We start from the raw sequence: 15,855 nt of genomic DNA, 5'->3' as shown, positions 1-15,855 counted from the left end.
CAACGTGGTGGCGATGTTCGGCCAAGCTCCGGGAGTAGATGAGGATGTCATCAATATATACCAGAACGAACTTGTGGAGAAACTCCCGGAGCACCTCGTGAATGAAATCCTGGAATACGGAGGGGGCGTTGACCAGGCCATACGGCATAACGAGATATTCGTAGTGTCCGGTGGGCGTGACAAAGGCGGTCTTCCACTCGTCCCCCTCACGTATCCGGATGAGGTTGTACGCGCTGCGGAGGTCCAACTTCGTGAACACAGTGGCACCGCGGAGATGTTCCAGGGCCGCTGGGACGAGGGGAAGTGGGTAGCGGAATTTGACGGTGATCTTGTTTAGGGCACGGTAGTCGATGCAGGGCCTCAAGCCTCCGTCCTTCTTTGCCACAAAAAAGAAGCTTGAAGCAGCAGGGGAAGTAGACGGGCGGATGTATCCCTGTTCGAGTGCCTCTTTGATGTATTCCTCCATGGCCTTCTCCTCCGGTAGTGATAGGGGGTAGATGCGTCCCCTAGGCACTGGTTCACCCGGTAGCAGATCGATGGCACAGTCCCATGGCCGGTGTGGAGGAAGTTTGGAGGCGCGCTGCGGGCAGAAAACGTCACTGAAGGGGGCGTAGTCCGGGGGAACATCCACGGAGCGTTTCTCGACAGGGCTTTCGATTGAGGTGGCGTTCATGGAGAGAGACTTGGAGAGTGGAGACTTTGGAACAGGAAGCGCTGGGAAACAGTCAGGAAAGCAGTGATCGCCCCACTTCAGGACTTCGCCCGTGCGCCAAGAGATGGTGGGATTGTGTTGTTCTAGCCACGGGCGCCCTAGAACCACGTCAGCGGTGGATTCCTCCAGAACCAGCAGATGTACCTTCTCAGAGTGCAGGATGCCGACACAGAGTTGAAGAGGTCCCACATAATGACGGATGTTCTTACGGCTCAGGGGTTTGCCCGTGATGGAGTGGATTTGATAGCTAGTCGGAGACGGGGAGACCTTGAGGTTGAGTTGTCGGCAGAGGGCGCCAGAGATGAAATTTCCTGCTGACCCTGAGTCGAGGAGCGCCACCACTGGAACAGAGGTGTTTGCAGCAGTAAGGATTACAACAGTAGTGAGTGGTTTCATTTTTTGGATTGAGGGAAAAATTGCACTCACCACGGGCCGAGGAGGACGGGTTGGGCATGTGGAGATGACATGCCCCGGAGATCCACAATATAAGCATAAGTTCAGGGTCAGCCTTCTTTGTCTTTCATTTGTGGTGAGACGAGAATGATCAATCTGCATGGGTTCGGTGGCTGGTTCTGGAGGGCTGACGGGTTCGGACCGACGGAGGAGGTTGATGGTAGTTGACTGGCCCTGGTGCTCTAGGAGACACGACTGCATACGGGACCCCACGCGAATAGCAAGTTGGATAAAGCGTTCGAGTCCAATGGAGTCCTCGTATGCAGCGAGATGCAGCCGCATATTGGGTTCCAACCCCTGACGGAATGTTGTGATGAGAGCTTGTTCATTCCATCCGCTGGTGGCGGCTAGCGTTCGGAACTGCAAGGCATATTCGTTAACAGAGAGATTTCGTTGTTTTAGATTGTAGAGTTTCTCACCAGTCGAAGAATCCGTCAGAGGTTTCCCGAAGACCTCCCGGAAGTGAGAGACGAACGCCGAGTATGATCTGACAACAGGGCCTTTTTGAGTCCACAGAGAGTCTGCCCATTGCAGGGCCTTACCTTGCAATTGCGAAATGATGAACGCTATTTTAGCCGTGTCGGTGGTGTAGAAGTGCGGCTGCATCTCCAGGACCAGTTCGCATTGGAGAAGGAATCCGCTGCATTCCTCCGCCGATCCAGAGTAGGGCGCCGGTTTGGCCATGGGACTGGCGGTGAATGCTGGTGAGGAAGCGGTGCTGGTTGGTGCTGGAGTGGAAGCGTTGCTGGAGGAAGATGACGATAGCTGTGGTGTGAGTGCTCGGCGCAGCGTGTCCACGAGCTCTTGAAGCGGGTCGTTGGTGCTCATGCTGTGAAGTTGTTATGGTCCGGTCTTCTGTTACAACAGAGACACGGAGACTGAAGTAGAAGCAATCCAGTTAAGTATTTATTCACAAGTTGATGAGCACAGAGTGATAGCAAGCAGAAATAGAGTTCTGAGAGATGAATGGAATGTAATACTGTCCTTTTAAACTTGCAGATGCTGGATGAGAGATGCAATGGAGGGAGACGATGGAGACACTCACACACACAGGTAGGTTTGCACACGGGGAGACCAGGAGACGAAGGAGATGAAGGAGATCGCTGGAGCAGGTAAGTAAGTCGTTTGGTAGTCCTTAAGGTAAGCATACATATGGTGTAGTGCGAACAAGACCGGACAGTGAGTGTGTGTGAGTGTGGTGGCTTTATGGTGCTGGTGATTGCCGAGTTAATGACGTGCAGGTGGCGGTGATTAGAAGGCTGGTGATTGAGTGCGTGGGTACTGCAGTGAGGTGGAACCTGACGTGTCTGTGACACATGCATCATTAATGAGATGTATACTGAATTTTATCTTTTACCCTCACTGTTTTTAGTACAATAAGGCACTTTAAGGGTTTCCTGCTGTGCTTTTGTCATTTTATTTATAGATTTAGAAATTTAATTTAACTTGTCAGCTGCCAAAGGAACATTTCCCAATTTAGTTTTAGTTTTTTAAGTTTAACCTTTAAGTTTTTCATCTAATATTACAGTGCATATTTTATTTTGTTTCAGATTTATTTCAACGAAAACACTTTTAATAGTTGTATAGTTAACAATAACAACACTGTTCTGGCTACATCACCAGCTAGTGTATTATAAATTTATCAAAATAAATAAATTGTAGCTTTTAATATCAAAACTATAGTTTACACTTTATTTTACAGAGCCGTAAGAGTAATTGTAATTACTCAAATAAGTACTGAGTACTATTAATTAACTACATGTACTTACTATAGAGTTACAGTAAGGGTTAGGGTTTGGTTTAGGGTTAGTTACTTAGTGTTACTTGTTTGTGTTACCAAACTATAAACTTACTGTGACAAACTCATTGTTTTCCAACTTGACAATGTCGCCCACTTGAACATTCATCCATTTTTCACTTTTCAACCTGTTTGAGAACATGACATTTAATTCACTACCAAATTAATTTTGGAAAAAAACATTTGGGAAAAAATCTATGATAAAAGTAACATCATACACACAGAGGTTGAACACTTACTCTCCATCAATAAGCACTTCCACTTTTCTGTTGTTCACATGATTGTCGTTCTTGTGTCTGGTCTGTGTTGTAGGGTGAACATAAAACACAAAGCAACAGAGAGACCATATGAAGGGACAGTCACATTATTCTCTGTATTGGACATGGGCAGGAAGTAGACTCACAATGTCATCAGAGAGATCTTTGGCTAGAGTTATAGACAGCACCAGCAGCAGAGGAACTAAAGTAGTGACCCAGGACAGAGACGAGATTTGAGGAATCAGCTGTACAACACAAACATGATGAAGTCATGATGATGTTAAAATTCCTCTCATTTTATAAAACTTTTTATTTATTTATTTACTTTTTATTGTTTTTGTGTTTTCAAAGCAAATGTTAAAGATAATAATATGGTAATCTAGTTTCTATTTGACTGGTTACCTCTAAGATGAGAAGAAAAACAAAGTAGGCATTGGCCAGTCTCTGAAACTGCTCAAACAGATTGAGAGGGAGGAAGGTGAAGACGTTGTACTTGGAGGTCTTGATGGCATTGTTCTGTAAGGACACACATAAGAAATGCAAACAATAATGTTTTTAAAGTGCTCCTATTTTTTTTTTTTTTCAGATATTACCTTTCATGTAGTGTGTAATAGATGCTTGTGAATGTAAAAGATAAAGGTTGTAAATGGTAGGCCAATCACAGCAGACTGACACAACTGACCAATCAGAGCACAGAAGACTAATCACAGACTGGGTCATCTGAATAATCAGAGCAGAGTGAGCCAACTAACTAATCAGAGTAAACCAATCACAGCAGGTTGGGACATCTGACCAATCAGAGCACAGAAGACCAGTCACTCTCAGAAAGGAGGGGTTTATAGAGGCCGAATCCTTCATTGAACCGTTTAAGACATTGTGAGAAAAAAGCATGTACCTGGGGGTGGGGAGCTTGTGGGTGGGGACCTTGCACAACCACGGCCATCAACGGCCTCTGAACTGCCTTGGCCACCTTATAGACTCTAACTCACCATGGCCATCAATGGACTCTGACCCGCCGTGGTCATCTATGGACTCTGTCCCGCCGTGGTCATCTATGGACTCTGTCCCGCCATGGCTGCCCGAGCCACCTGACCTGCCGTGGCTTCCCGAGCCAATTGACCTGCTGTGGCTTCCCAACACTCCTGACCTGCCGTGGCTGCACGACTCTCCTGATCCGCCTTGGTGTCCCAAGGCTCCCGAACTGCTATGGCCGTCCACGGCCTCTGACCCGCCGTGGCTGCCAGACACTCCTGACCCACTGTGGCTGGCCGAAACTCCTGACATGCCATGGCTACCCGTAGCACCTGACCCACTGTGGCTGCCCGAGTTCCTGGACCTGCATTGGAGACCCCGTTCCTGTCTGCCAATAGATCTCCAATGCACCCACCCCCCTCCCTGTCTATGCCATTTACGTCGCGCCTTCTGGAAGGGGGGCGTTATGTCACGATTCCTGTCAGTTCCTGGACTACACTTCCCATAATCCTCCCTGCCAGTCACATGCACACTCCACACCAATCATCATTTGCCACATACACCTGTAGCCTATTATCTGGACTATTTCAGACTCACTCACACAACACCTCATTGCGAAGTCTTGTTTCACATTGTGTACATTACTGAGCGTTATCATCTTGTCTGCCTGTCTGCCTGTTACCGATCCTGTCTGCTTACCATTTACAATCCCCTGCTGCCTGCCTTTGGACTGTATACTGTTTCCCGACCTGAGTGATATCTGCCTGTCCTGATCATTGTCTGTATCCTGACCACAACTCTGCATGTCCCTTGCTGGTCCTGTTTGTTCCCGTTTGACCCTGCCTGTATGACCACGCTCACTTTTAATAAAGCTTTGCATATGGATCCTTGCCTGAGTCCAGCTTCGTTACAAATGCACTGTGAACTAACATGAACAAACAATGAACAACTGTATTTTAATGATGATTAGTAAATACAGTAACAAATGTATTGCTCATGGTTAGTTCATGTAAGTTAATACATTAACTAATGTTTAACTAATAACCCTTATTGTAAATTGTTACCAAACAAGTAAATACATTCTTACTGTAGTGAACAGCACATTCCAGGGCCCAGTTTATAGCCGGGCCCCTCTCTGTCCGTAACAGCGGACAAAGGTTTGCTACATTTTGATTGGGTCTTGGTGGACTAACACAAACAAACTGTCCAACGCCATCAGATAAAGATGTAAGGACAACATCCAGATCCCTCTTAGAGGGCAAGAAGAAGACCTCTTGTACCAAGCCTGAGAAGGACAGGTCTTCTCATTGGTCCACATGGAGTTTCTGCCCTTCACCCATCTAGAGACTAGGTTGGCCAGAGACTGCCATAAAAATTCCTCAGGACCTTAGCAGCAATGGGTTAAACAAAGAGAGATCACAAAGATCCATCCAAATCCATTCAAAACTATGTTTGAAAACCTTAGAATTGATGCAAACTACACATCAATTTCATACTTATTCACAGAAATAAGTATTCTCAGTGACAGCTATTTGTAGTGCAACATCTGATACAAATTCAGCTTGAATGACAGTTCAATCTTTTTCCATCATGTTTAGTATCTACAGTATTTGTTTAGAATATTGCCAAAGGTATTCTGGTGGTGGTTTGGAAAGTGAGAAATGCATTGGTAAACTTTAAGGACACTGTAAAGACTTCCAACTTTGTGCTTTATGCAAATGAGTTCCACAGGGGAGAGAAGGGTGGGCTACCCAGTGTGTGTCCCCTCTGATGCCAGCAGCCAATCACAGCACTCGAATGGAGACGCGCCAAAATGCAATCTCCTCCTCATCGGAAAGGGATAAAGGTACCCTTTCAACAGACACTCCTTGTTCTGAGTCTGCCCTTCGAAGGGAGAAGACATAACAGATATACCGTTCTGAATCACAGCTTGCGAAGCTGAGACATTAACAGATACAACACCGTTCTGGGTCTCAACTTTGTAAGGAGAGAGACAACAACAGATCCCATGATCTGAGTCTACAGCTTGTGAGGCAGCAACAGAGACAACCACGTTCTAAGCCTCCAGCTTGTGAGGAAAGAGACATCAACAAACACTACGTTCAGAGTTTCCGTCCAGTGGGACAGTAACGACATCTGCAACAAGGTTAAGCTCAGGAGAGCAAACCTTCAATCCAAGGTACCTTCGTCTGCGTGTTCCAGATTGTTAAGGACCTTCTGCACATATGCCAGGGCCTCATCTGCGTGTTCCAGATTTTAGGACCCTTTGGTGCTCCAGGAGATCAGCATCCCACAAAGCTTCGATTTCAAGACTGTTGAAACAGATTCTGGCTCTTCTCCCCACTGCATTGTCACCCAGCACAACTACTGGAGGACGTCACCATCATCGAACTCAACCACGTGGAACGTAAGTATCACTTAACCAAACCTCTTTCCAGAGACCTTGGCATTGTTGTATATTATCAGTATATAATTTCCTAATTCCCATTAGATTAAATATAGCTGATGTTAGTTAATAACAAATAATCTCTCGTTTATTTGTTTGGTGCATAATAAGGTTCTCCACCTTATTATTTTCAGAGAAACAGTTTATCTTTCCATAAGATAACGTAACTCTTCCATAGCCACACTCAACTTAACCACTTGTATTCTACGTATCTTATGCACTTTATTCCTTTATCATTCATGGTATTCATTTAGTAGTTGTATTAGTTATTCTTGTTTATCTTTTTGTTAATAAAATTTATTTTATTACACTTGTGTCTTCCTTGTGCTGATAATACAGAAGAGGTTCTACAAGTTAGCAATGTCACCAATCTTTCAAATAAATCAGCTGACCACTTTACGTTAACTCTAAATGAATGAAAAGCCCCTGTTGAGAGTGTTCTCATACCGCCAAGGTAAAAGACCTTGACTGGTGCCCTGAATTAGGGGGGAAGTGGTCATCTGATATACTCATAACCACACCTTAAGAGACGTGTGTTCCAAAAATTACAAGGTCAGCGGTGACGTGAGTACCAATCCCTATTTTACTTCACGTCCTTGGATGGACAAAGTAAAAATCACTACATTACTCACCGCATACTTAAATGACAGGTTGAATTCCCTGTCATTAGCGCGAAAATGCCTCTCCTCTGAGAAAAAAAAATAAAAAAATAGCATTATTTAAAATATCATGGAACTAGAAAGTTTTATTTAAAGCTTCAAATTGTGTGTGCAGTGTAGCTGTTATACCTTCTACTTTTTTTTTCTTCACATTAATTCCACAAGCAGACAGCAGGGAGCCCATGTTTCTGTGATCAAATCATCACACTGATAAAGAGGAAACAAACCATGAAAACACATATCAAAAAATAAAGTAATAAAATAAAACTAAATAAAATAAATTAAATAGTTCTTAAAAACATTAAACATGAGGAAAACTACAAAACTTGAAATTGCTTCAGGATCTTCTAGTATAGAATAAAGAGCTGTATAATCTCAAATAGGGGCCGGTCAGCGGTAGGGGCAGCGGTACGTAGTACTGTACTGTATAAACTATGATCTGTTGTGTTATGATCTTTGATTTTGTTGAATTTGATTGGTAACAATTTGCAGTAAGGTTCTATTTAACATTAAATAACTACATTAATTAACATGAACTAACAATTAAAAATAGTACTAAAGCATTTTGTTACATCCACGCCTGTCCCGAACTCCGTTTCCCAGAATCCTCCTGTTCCGCACACCTGTCTGCACTTCCCTCATCAGTCTTCCCGCCATCTCCCTGGATTCCCAGCACCTGTTGTCCTCGTCAGCACTCCCTTTAAGTTGGACTCACTCCCTACACTCCTTGTCTGTGATCTTGTTTGCATAGTTGTGTTAAGCTGTCGTTCTGTTCCTGGATTGCTAATAAAGCCTGTATTATTGTGGATTTCTGTATTCGCCTCATCAATACAGCATACACATTTATTAATCTTAGTTAATTTCAACATTTACAAATTAAAACCAGAAGTTGTGTCTGTTAATATTCTTTAATGGACCGGAGCTAACATGAACTAACAATGAAAAATGCACTAACATTAATAAATATGGTAACAAATGTATTGTTTATTGTTAGTTAATGCATTAACTAATGGGACCTTATTGTAAAGTGCCACCATTTGATTTAATAGGTAACAGTCATGATAATTGTTTGAATTGATAATTTTTTTGAATTATTTAATTTATTATTATTATTAAAAATGATCCATCTATCCAACTGCTTGGTATGTAGGGTCATGGATATATATATTATACATAATTTGTCATTGATATATTACAATTTTATATGATTTAAAGAAAAAAATATGCCTTCATTCAAGTAAAAAGATGCCCTGAAAATAAATAAATGCGACCATATTTACATGTAACAGTCTATAGGAGTTTTCTGTAATAATTCAGGTTCATTAGTCTTACAGTTCAGTTGAGGCCATTTTACATTACAGCTCTTCCAACAAAACCTACATTAAAATCCGACAAACGGCAGGTTGGATAGAGTCTCACTGTAATGCATTATGATATCTTTCTGTTAGTGTGGTTAATGATAAACTGGCAGAAAGTTCATTGTATTTTACAGCTCTTGTCTTATCAGCACAGGTTATTGATGAGAAGAGCATGTATGTACACACACACATGTAACCGTGCTTCCTGATCTCATATTATTTACCTGACAGCCATTTCCATAGATGTAAGCATTTGCTCATATAACACTGAGACATTCAGCTCGATCTTAAATAAGGAAAAATAATTCTTGTAATTACTATTAGATGCCTCTAGATGATCATATTTTTATCTACATGTCAAAAATAAGACTGAAAATTATTACATGAAAATACTGTATCTTAAAAAGGCTATATTGTATCTAAAATAGGTTCTTTCCCCATCCACAATAAAACTGACCCCTGTGAAACCAGCGAAAAGTGCTGTATACAGCCACTCACAACCCTGAACATTAGACCAAACTCACATACCTTCATCTCACTCTTTATCTAATCTAATATTATCATGACCCATCTTATACTGGGATCACTCAAAAGTCAACACATCGCCAACACCCACGTAAAGAATCGCTGTGAAGTTTTAAAAGTGAAATCATTTATTTCCAGGCAAAATATATTTAACATAACAGCATCAAACTTTTCAAACACAAGTTCTCAAAAATATGTTAACTTTCCTAATGCATATGATCAAATTAAATGCTAACATTAGAAAATAATGACACTGCTATATAAAGTTCCCCATTTTTACATTATTATTATTATTATTAATATTATATGTTGTTAAATTTATTATTAAAAACTTGAAGCTGTGGCTGCTATAACATTAACATAAAAAGTGTTGATGTTTCTGGCATTATGGAGGGTATTGTGAGACTGTATCATTTGTGATATGTTAATAAACCAACAGACTTAAGATAAAATCATTTGCTTAATATTTTGATATATAATACCCACCCTAAGTTCAAAAAGGCCGTTAGAGTTCTAAAACATCTATAATTGTTATATTCTATCAGTGTGACACGAGTGCGACATTAACAAGTAAAAGTTCAATGACCATAACTAATGTTGGCGGTAAATGGCGTCGGTCTAGAGACCGGTTTCCCCTCGACACCAGGAAAACACTCGACCCTTCACCATCTATATTCAAGAGTCAACAAGAAAAATTACACACCCTTAAACGCACAACTTAAAACTCACCACCTTATCTCTTCGCTTTTGACAAATCTACATTCATCTCTATGTATATACTGACACAGATATATGCTGTTTGTCATATACTTGTTACAATGTTGAGTATTTTTAAACAAAGCACACTGCACTGCAATTGACTTTAGCTATTGTAAATAAGTAACTTACTGTACTTTATGAGTGAAAAACCTTCCGCTTTAAAAAAAAAAGAAAACCTTACAAGATCAACATACCCCCTCAAAAACTCACTAAACATGTATAAAATGATAAAGCTGCACCAGCTGAAGGTGTCATACCTGAGTCTCATGTCTGCCATCCAGGATCCCTTTAGAGTTTCAGAGTGTTTAAAAACATTACATTAGACTCTACAGTGTATAGCAATTAAAGACCGATTTCAAAATTGCCTTTTCTCTTAAAGGTGTTGGAGAAAGCAATTCTCAGTCAGATGCAGTCTTTCTTGAATAGAAATTCTCTTTTTGAAGTATTTCACTCTGGATTTAGGGAGCATCACAGTACAGAATCTGCTCTTTTAAAGGTTCTTAATGATGTTTTGTTAACTGTGGACTCTTTGTTAACTGCAGTTCTGGTGTTACTTGACCTTAGTGCAGCATTTGACACCATAGATAGACAATAAAATTCTTATTGCATGGCTTAAGCGATTGGTAGGGTTTCAAGGTACTGTTTTAAAATGGTTTAAGTCTTATTTAACAAATAGAAGTTTTTCAGCTGCCTTGGGTGAATTTACATCATCTTCGGCTCCTCTTACATGTGGAATTCCCCAAGGATCCATTTTGGGTCCAATTTTGTTTTTTTATTATATATGCTTCCAATTGGGTCTATTTTTAAAAAAACACAGCATATCATTTCACTGTTATGCTGATGACACACAAATATATATGCCAGTAAAGAAGGAAAGTAGCTCACTAGGGCCTCTTTTTGCTTGTTTGAATGACCTGAAAACTTGGTTGGATGAGAATTTTTTTGCATATGAATGAATCTAAAACGGAGATTATTGTGTTTGCACCACCAAATACACATGGGTCAAATACAAGTTTGATTTAGGCTCTTTTTCTAATCATGGTAAATCCATGGTACAAAATTTAGGGGTACTACATTAATCAGTCCAGTAGATTGCAAATTGTCCAGAATGCTGCTGCAAGATTGCCGACAGGCTCTCAGAAACGCGACCATATTACTGCTATTCTTTCTTCTCTACATTGGCTGCCAGTCCATTATAGGATTGATTTTAAGATTTTGTTGTTTGTTTTTAAATCTTTAAATGGCCTTGCACCACCATATATTTCTGATTTATTACAACCTTACTCACCATCTAGATCACTTATGTCCACTGACCAGAAACTTTTGACTGTTTGGGTGAAACGTAAATTAAGTGGCTATCATGCTTTTTCAGTGATGGTTCTGAGACTCTGGAAGAGTTTTGCTGCTAAATATTAGAACAGCTTCCACACTTACTCAACAGTTTGTTCATTTACAGCAAAGGCACACTTTCGGCTGACGGATGTGTCAGGGTAGAGCTGACTTGGAAATGATATGAAATGTAGCCTACATGATATCTCTTTACAAACACTTTTTTTTAAACTTGTCGGTTCTGATTACTTATTCTGATTCATGCAACAAATCACACCACAAAACCTAGTGAATGAGATCTGGCCCCTAGGAAAGTAACACACTCTGTCTCAGGAGCCACAACATATATAACAATCATAATCATTACATTTCAACCTGACACATTCACAGCATCAACAAAATAAGGCAATAAACACATGGCAAAAGGGGTTACAGAGAAAAAGTGCATGAATAGATGTGGAATCTCTGAATTTTACAAAGTGATGACCCGACACACTCACAGCGCCATCTAATGGTCGGAGGTCAAATCTCAGATTCAAACTGAATGCTCATAGGATTTTAAGTCAGGGATAGATGCAATATTTTTTTCTTGCAAACAAAATGTTTTCGAGGGAGACATGCCTGGTTTTACTGTTGTGTACGGTTTACTGTTATTGAGTTAATGAAACATTGAAAATGGCTGAATCATAAAGTGGAAGCATCTCATAAATGTCAGAGTTAAAGCTCACCCAAAAGCAGTTATATTTTACTAGTCTATTTTAATAACATTTTATAATATTTGTATTGTGAAATTATTTTGTATTATTTATTTTATATTTATAATTGTATAATATTAATTGTATTTTTTAAATAGTAAAGTATTCATATAATATATTAATACATCATAGTGCTTGTTGTACTGTCTTTAATAACTGTCATTTTAATTTTACCAGTAATGAAAATCACCATTGCAATTATTAGTAAAACAATTAATAAATAGAAATGAAAATTTAAGGTCTGAAATGAGCTTAATAGTCAAAAAAATAATGGCAATGTAAAAACAGTCCTAAAACAGGCTTCATTTTATAAATGTAATAATTTCTTATTTTTATATTATTTAATTTAATTATATTTCAGGGAAATGTGGTCTGTTTTTATGAGATTCACCCAAATACATATTTCTAAAAAATATCTAATGGACAAAAAACTCCTAATTAGGCAAAACTGAGGCACAATACAACCCAGTACTGTATGTATCCATCACAGTCTTGTTTTTCATAAAATATGGCATCTACCCTACTAGTCCAAACTGTTTGTCAGTGGCTTGGTGTGTGTGTGTGTGTGTGTGTGTGTGTGTGTGTGTGTGTGTGTGTGTGTGTGTGTGTGTGTGTGTGTGTGTGTGTGTGTGTGTGTGTTTCATTGTATATCAACATATGAAAAAAATAAATTGTTGATTGTTTTCTTCTCTTTTTGTCAGAAGTGGGTGTCACTGGGCAGAAAAAAACATTGGTGTGGACACAGAAAGGTGACAGTGTTGAATCCAGTCTTTGTTTATCTGTTCAACAACTAAAAGAGTTTCAGATTGCAACTCTTTTAGTTAGAAAGATTTCTATCTTTTAGTTCTATCCAGAAATCAATCTATCTAGAAATCCTTACTTCCATCCATCCATCCATCCATCCATCCATACATCCATCCATCCATCCATCCATCCATCCGTCCATTCATCCATCCATCCATCCATTCATCCATCCATCCATCTATCCATCCATCCATCCATCCATCCATCCATCCATCCATCCATCCATCCATCCATCCATCCATCCATCCATTCATCCATCCATCCATCCATCCATCCATCCATCCAGACTTCCATACACTCAGCTGTTGTTCTTTGATTTGGTTGTCCCCAAAATATAGTAAAGAAGGTACAAAATCACACACAGTGAAACACAGGCCTCACATGCACATTAGTGGAAATTTTAAGATAAATTCAAGCATTAGAAAAATGGAACAGAAAGACGTACCAACTGGAATTTACATAAATAGGAAGTGATGACAATGACAAAAAGGAAAATGCAGAGTAAATTACAGTGGGAGATCTTTGGGCAAATCTCATCAAGAAAAGTGACTCCAAAGGTCAAAATTAGATTTTTGTGGCTTTTAATCCAAGTTAGCATTGGACATTGAAGACCATGTTTTCTCTTCCAGGCACAGACAAAACAGACATATTGAGTGTTTCTCAAACAGAAGATTGCATCCAAGTGCGGCTGTGTCCTTCCTTGTCCAGTCCTTCGCTAGAGTCCTCCACAGCATTAAACGCTAGAATGAGACGGTCTAGTAAGTGAGCATGGCTATGTCATAAATGTTTCCACAGCTGTTATGGCACAAAAATACTATTAAAATTATAATACTTTATTTCAAAAAGCTTTATATTAACTGACTTTCTGTTAATGCAGTACAGATATTTACAGCCATCTCTGGTCTCCCTGTGGTTTACATTATGCACAGTTTTGTATTATGTGATTAATTTACAACAAAAAAAAGAAAACATAATGCCTTCATCTCCAAAATCTATTTTTTCTTCTTCTTGTATTACACAGTGAAACTAGATGAGCTCAATGACAGTTCATTTACTGCTAATTATTTTTCGTGAATTGTGGGTGATTGGAGGACACGAAGCATACACTTGTTCCATTCTTCAAAATAAGCCGAATGAAGGATGCAAAATGAAAGCTGCCTTCAAAGGATCCTTCACACTGAGACTTACTTCGATGAAGCTTGATGATGTGGCAGCCGAGATATGCAGACTCAGACTGAGAAGCACCCAGTGATTATTCATCCTGCACTTATGGGTTAGGGTTGGGTTTGTCCAATCAAATGCTTTCTATAATGAATATAATGCCAGTAATACCACATGCCTCTGATAAAAATCAGGACCCATAGCTGTGACCTAACTTAAGACTATTTAAAAATGTTGCATCCCAACTTCCTGGAAATACATCAACTCCGGAAAAATCATAAAGCCATTTCATGGGGTCTTTAATGTTCCTAAAATAGGCTTCATTTTCGTCATGCGAAATAAGATTTATTTATTTTAAGTTTTGGATTAAATATGACATGGTGATTGTGAGATTCACCCCATAAGGGGACAAATGAACCCAAAACCCATGTAGGAAAGGATCTGGAGAAGGGGTCTGTGATCATTCGTGAGAGGGTATTGGGACTTTATCTGTCTCTCATTGCTTAATGCGGCTACTGTCCATGTTTCTTTGTTGTTATTCTTGTTTTTAATTCTTTGCTTTTGATGCTTTGCTTTTTTGTCCATCTACAGTAATCCACAGCTCAATACTGACACCTAGTGAAGCATTGCTTAAACTAATCTTTAAGGTATCAAAAGATATGAACTGAAGATATGAGAGAGTGATCAGTGAAGTTATATCATTATATGAAAAAAAAATGGTGTGAACATTATTCAAAATATCTTCTTTTATGTTCCACGGAAGAAAGTAAGTTATACAGGTTTGGAACAACATGAGCGTAAATGATGAATGAATTGTCATACTATTTCTTTAATATTGATATTATGAGGTTATATGTATGAAGATAAAGTAGGTGTGTCAGTAGATGTGTCTCAATGTCTGTGTGTTCACCTTGAGCATGCTGAGAAGTAACAAACGTCTTGATGAGTGTGTCAGTGGTCTGGGTATAGAGGGACAGTGCATGTCTCAGTGAGGACAGTTCAGGACTCTTGTCCAGGAAGGCCTTCTTCAATCCATTTCCTCCAGCATGGAAGTATTGCTGCAGAGGATAGAGAATAATCAAAGATTAATTTTGAAACAACATGGGACTTTATAGCTGCTTTAAAGAAAACATCATTTATACCTTTATAGTATCAAGGGCCACGTCCATGACTGCACACTGCTTGGGTGTCAGGCTTTTAGCATCACCAGACATGTGATCCTGCAGAGGCAAAAAAAATAAAAAATAAAAATCTGACACAAACCAAAACTCTACAACAGTTTCCTCCTTATCACCTCAATGGACAGGAGTATCTGAACATTAAATAGATGTCCTTGACTTGTAAATAAGAGGCAGTGATCTTTTACATTTTTTTGGATATCTGATATCAGAAACCTATGGAAACCAGTTTCTGCTGCAGAGTAAAATTAAATAGTTGTTATTTACAACTATTTAATTTTACTCTGCGGCAGAAACTGTTTATATAGTCAGAATACTGTAGCAAAAGTGGTACAAAAAGTGTACAAAAATGTAAAAAAGATGGAACAGGTCCAGGTCATCCACGGAAGTTAACACTTCGACAGGAGCGTCTTCTGATGAGAAGGGTTGAAGAAAATCGGCATGCAAGTTTACTGCAGTTATCTAAAGAAGTAGAAAGCCAAATTGGGGTGACTATTTTCCATGAAACAATGTGGCGTACACTGCAGAGGAATGGCATGCATGGGTACCGTCCACGAAAAAAGCCTTTCCTAAAGCCTAGGCACAAAAAAACGCCTAGAGTTTTCCAGAGCCCATGCTGACAAAGATGAAGTCTACTGGAACTCTATACTCTGGAGTGATGAGACCAAGATAAATGGTTTTGGAACTGA

General features: G+C 39.8%; 2 protein-coding genes across 2 annotated transcripts in view; both read right to left on the bottom strand.

Annotated features, from left to right (window-relative positions):
* Window positions 1-7,369, bottom strand: part of atp8b5b (ATPase phospholipid transporting 8B5b) — a 41,827-nt gene extending 34,458 nt beyond the window's left edge. Inside the window, exons 1-5 of the mRNA XM_048172838.1 lie at window positions 7,271-7,369; window positions 3,623-3,736; window positions 3,367-3,465; window positions 3,203-3,264; window positions 3,019-3,091 (exon numbers count right to left, since the gene is read on the bottom strand). Of these exons, the coding sequence (XP_048028795.1) occupies window positions 3,019-3,091; window positions 3,203-3,264; window positions 3,367-3,465; window positions 3,623-3,736; window positions 7,271-7,354 (432 nt within the window). The 5' untranslated portion in view covers window positions 7,355-7,369. The remainder of the gene's footprint in view (window positions 1-3,018; window positions 3,092-3,202; window positions 3,265-3,366; window positions 3,466-3,622; window positions 3,737-7,270) is intronic.
* Window positions 7,370-13,231: 5,862 nt separating this feature from the next.
* Window positions 13,232-15,353, bottom strand: LOC125262869 (protein unc-13 homolog B-like). Its single transcript, XM_048181716.1, has 3 exons — window positions 15,131-15,353; window positions 14,899-15,046; window positions 13,232-13,567 (listed from the first exon to the last, which is right to left on the bottom strand). Exons 1-3 carry the CDS (start codon window positions 15,200-15,202, stop codon window positions 13,488-13,490), a joined length of 300 nt encoding a protein of 99 aa, XP_048037673.1. The 5' UTR covers window positions 15,203-15,353; the 3' UTR covers window positions 13,232-13,487.
* Window positions 15,354-15,855: the final 502 nt, after the last annotated feature.

The sequence above is a fragment of the Megalobrama amblycephala genome, linkage group LG2, assembly GCF_018812025.1.
Source record: "Megalobrama amblycephala isolate DHTTF-2021 linkage group LG2, ASM1881202v1, whole genome shotgun sequence".
In the NCBI taxonomy this organism is placed as follows: domain Eukaryota; kingdom Metazoa; phylum Chordata; class Actinopteri; order Cypriniformes; family Xenocyprididae; genus Megalobrama; species Megalobrama amblycephala.
This window is presented reverse-complemented; position numbering and strand designations above follow the sequence as displayed.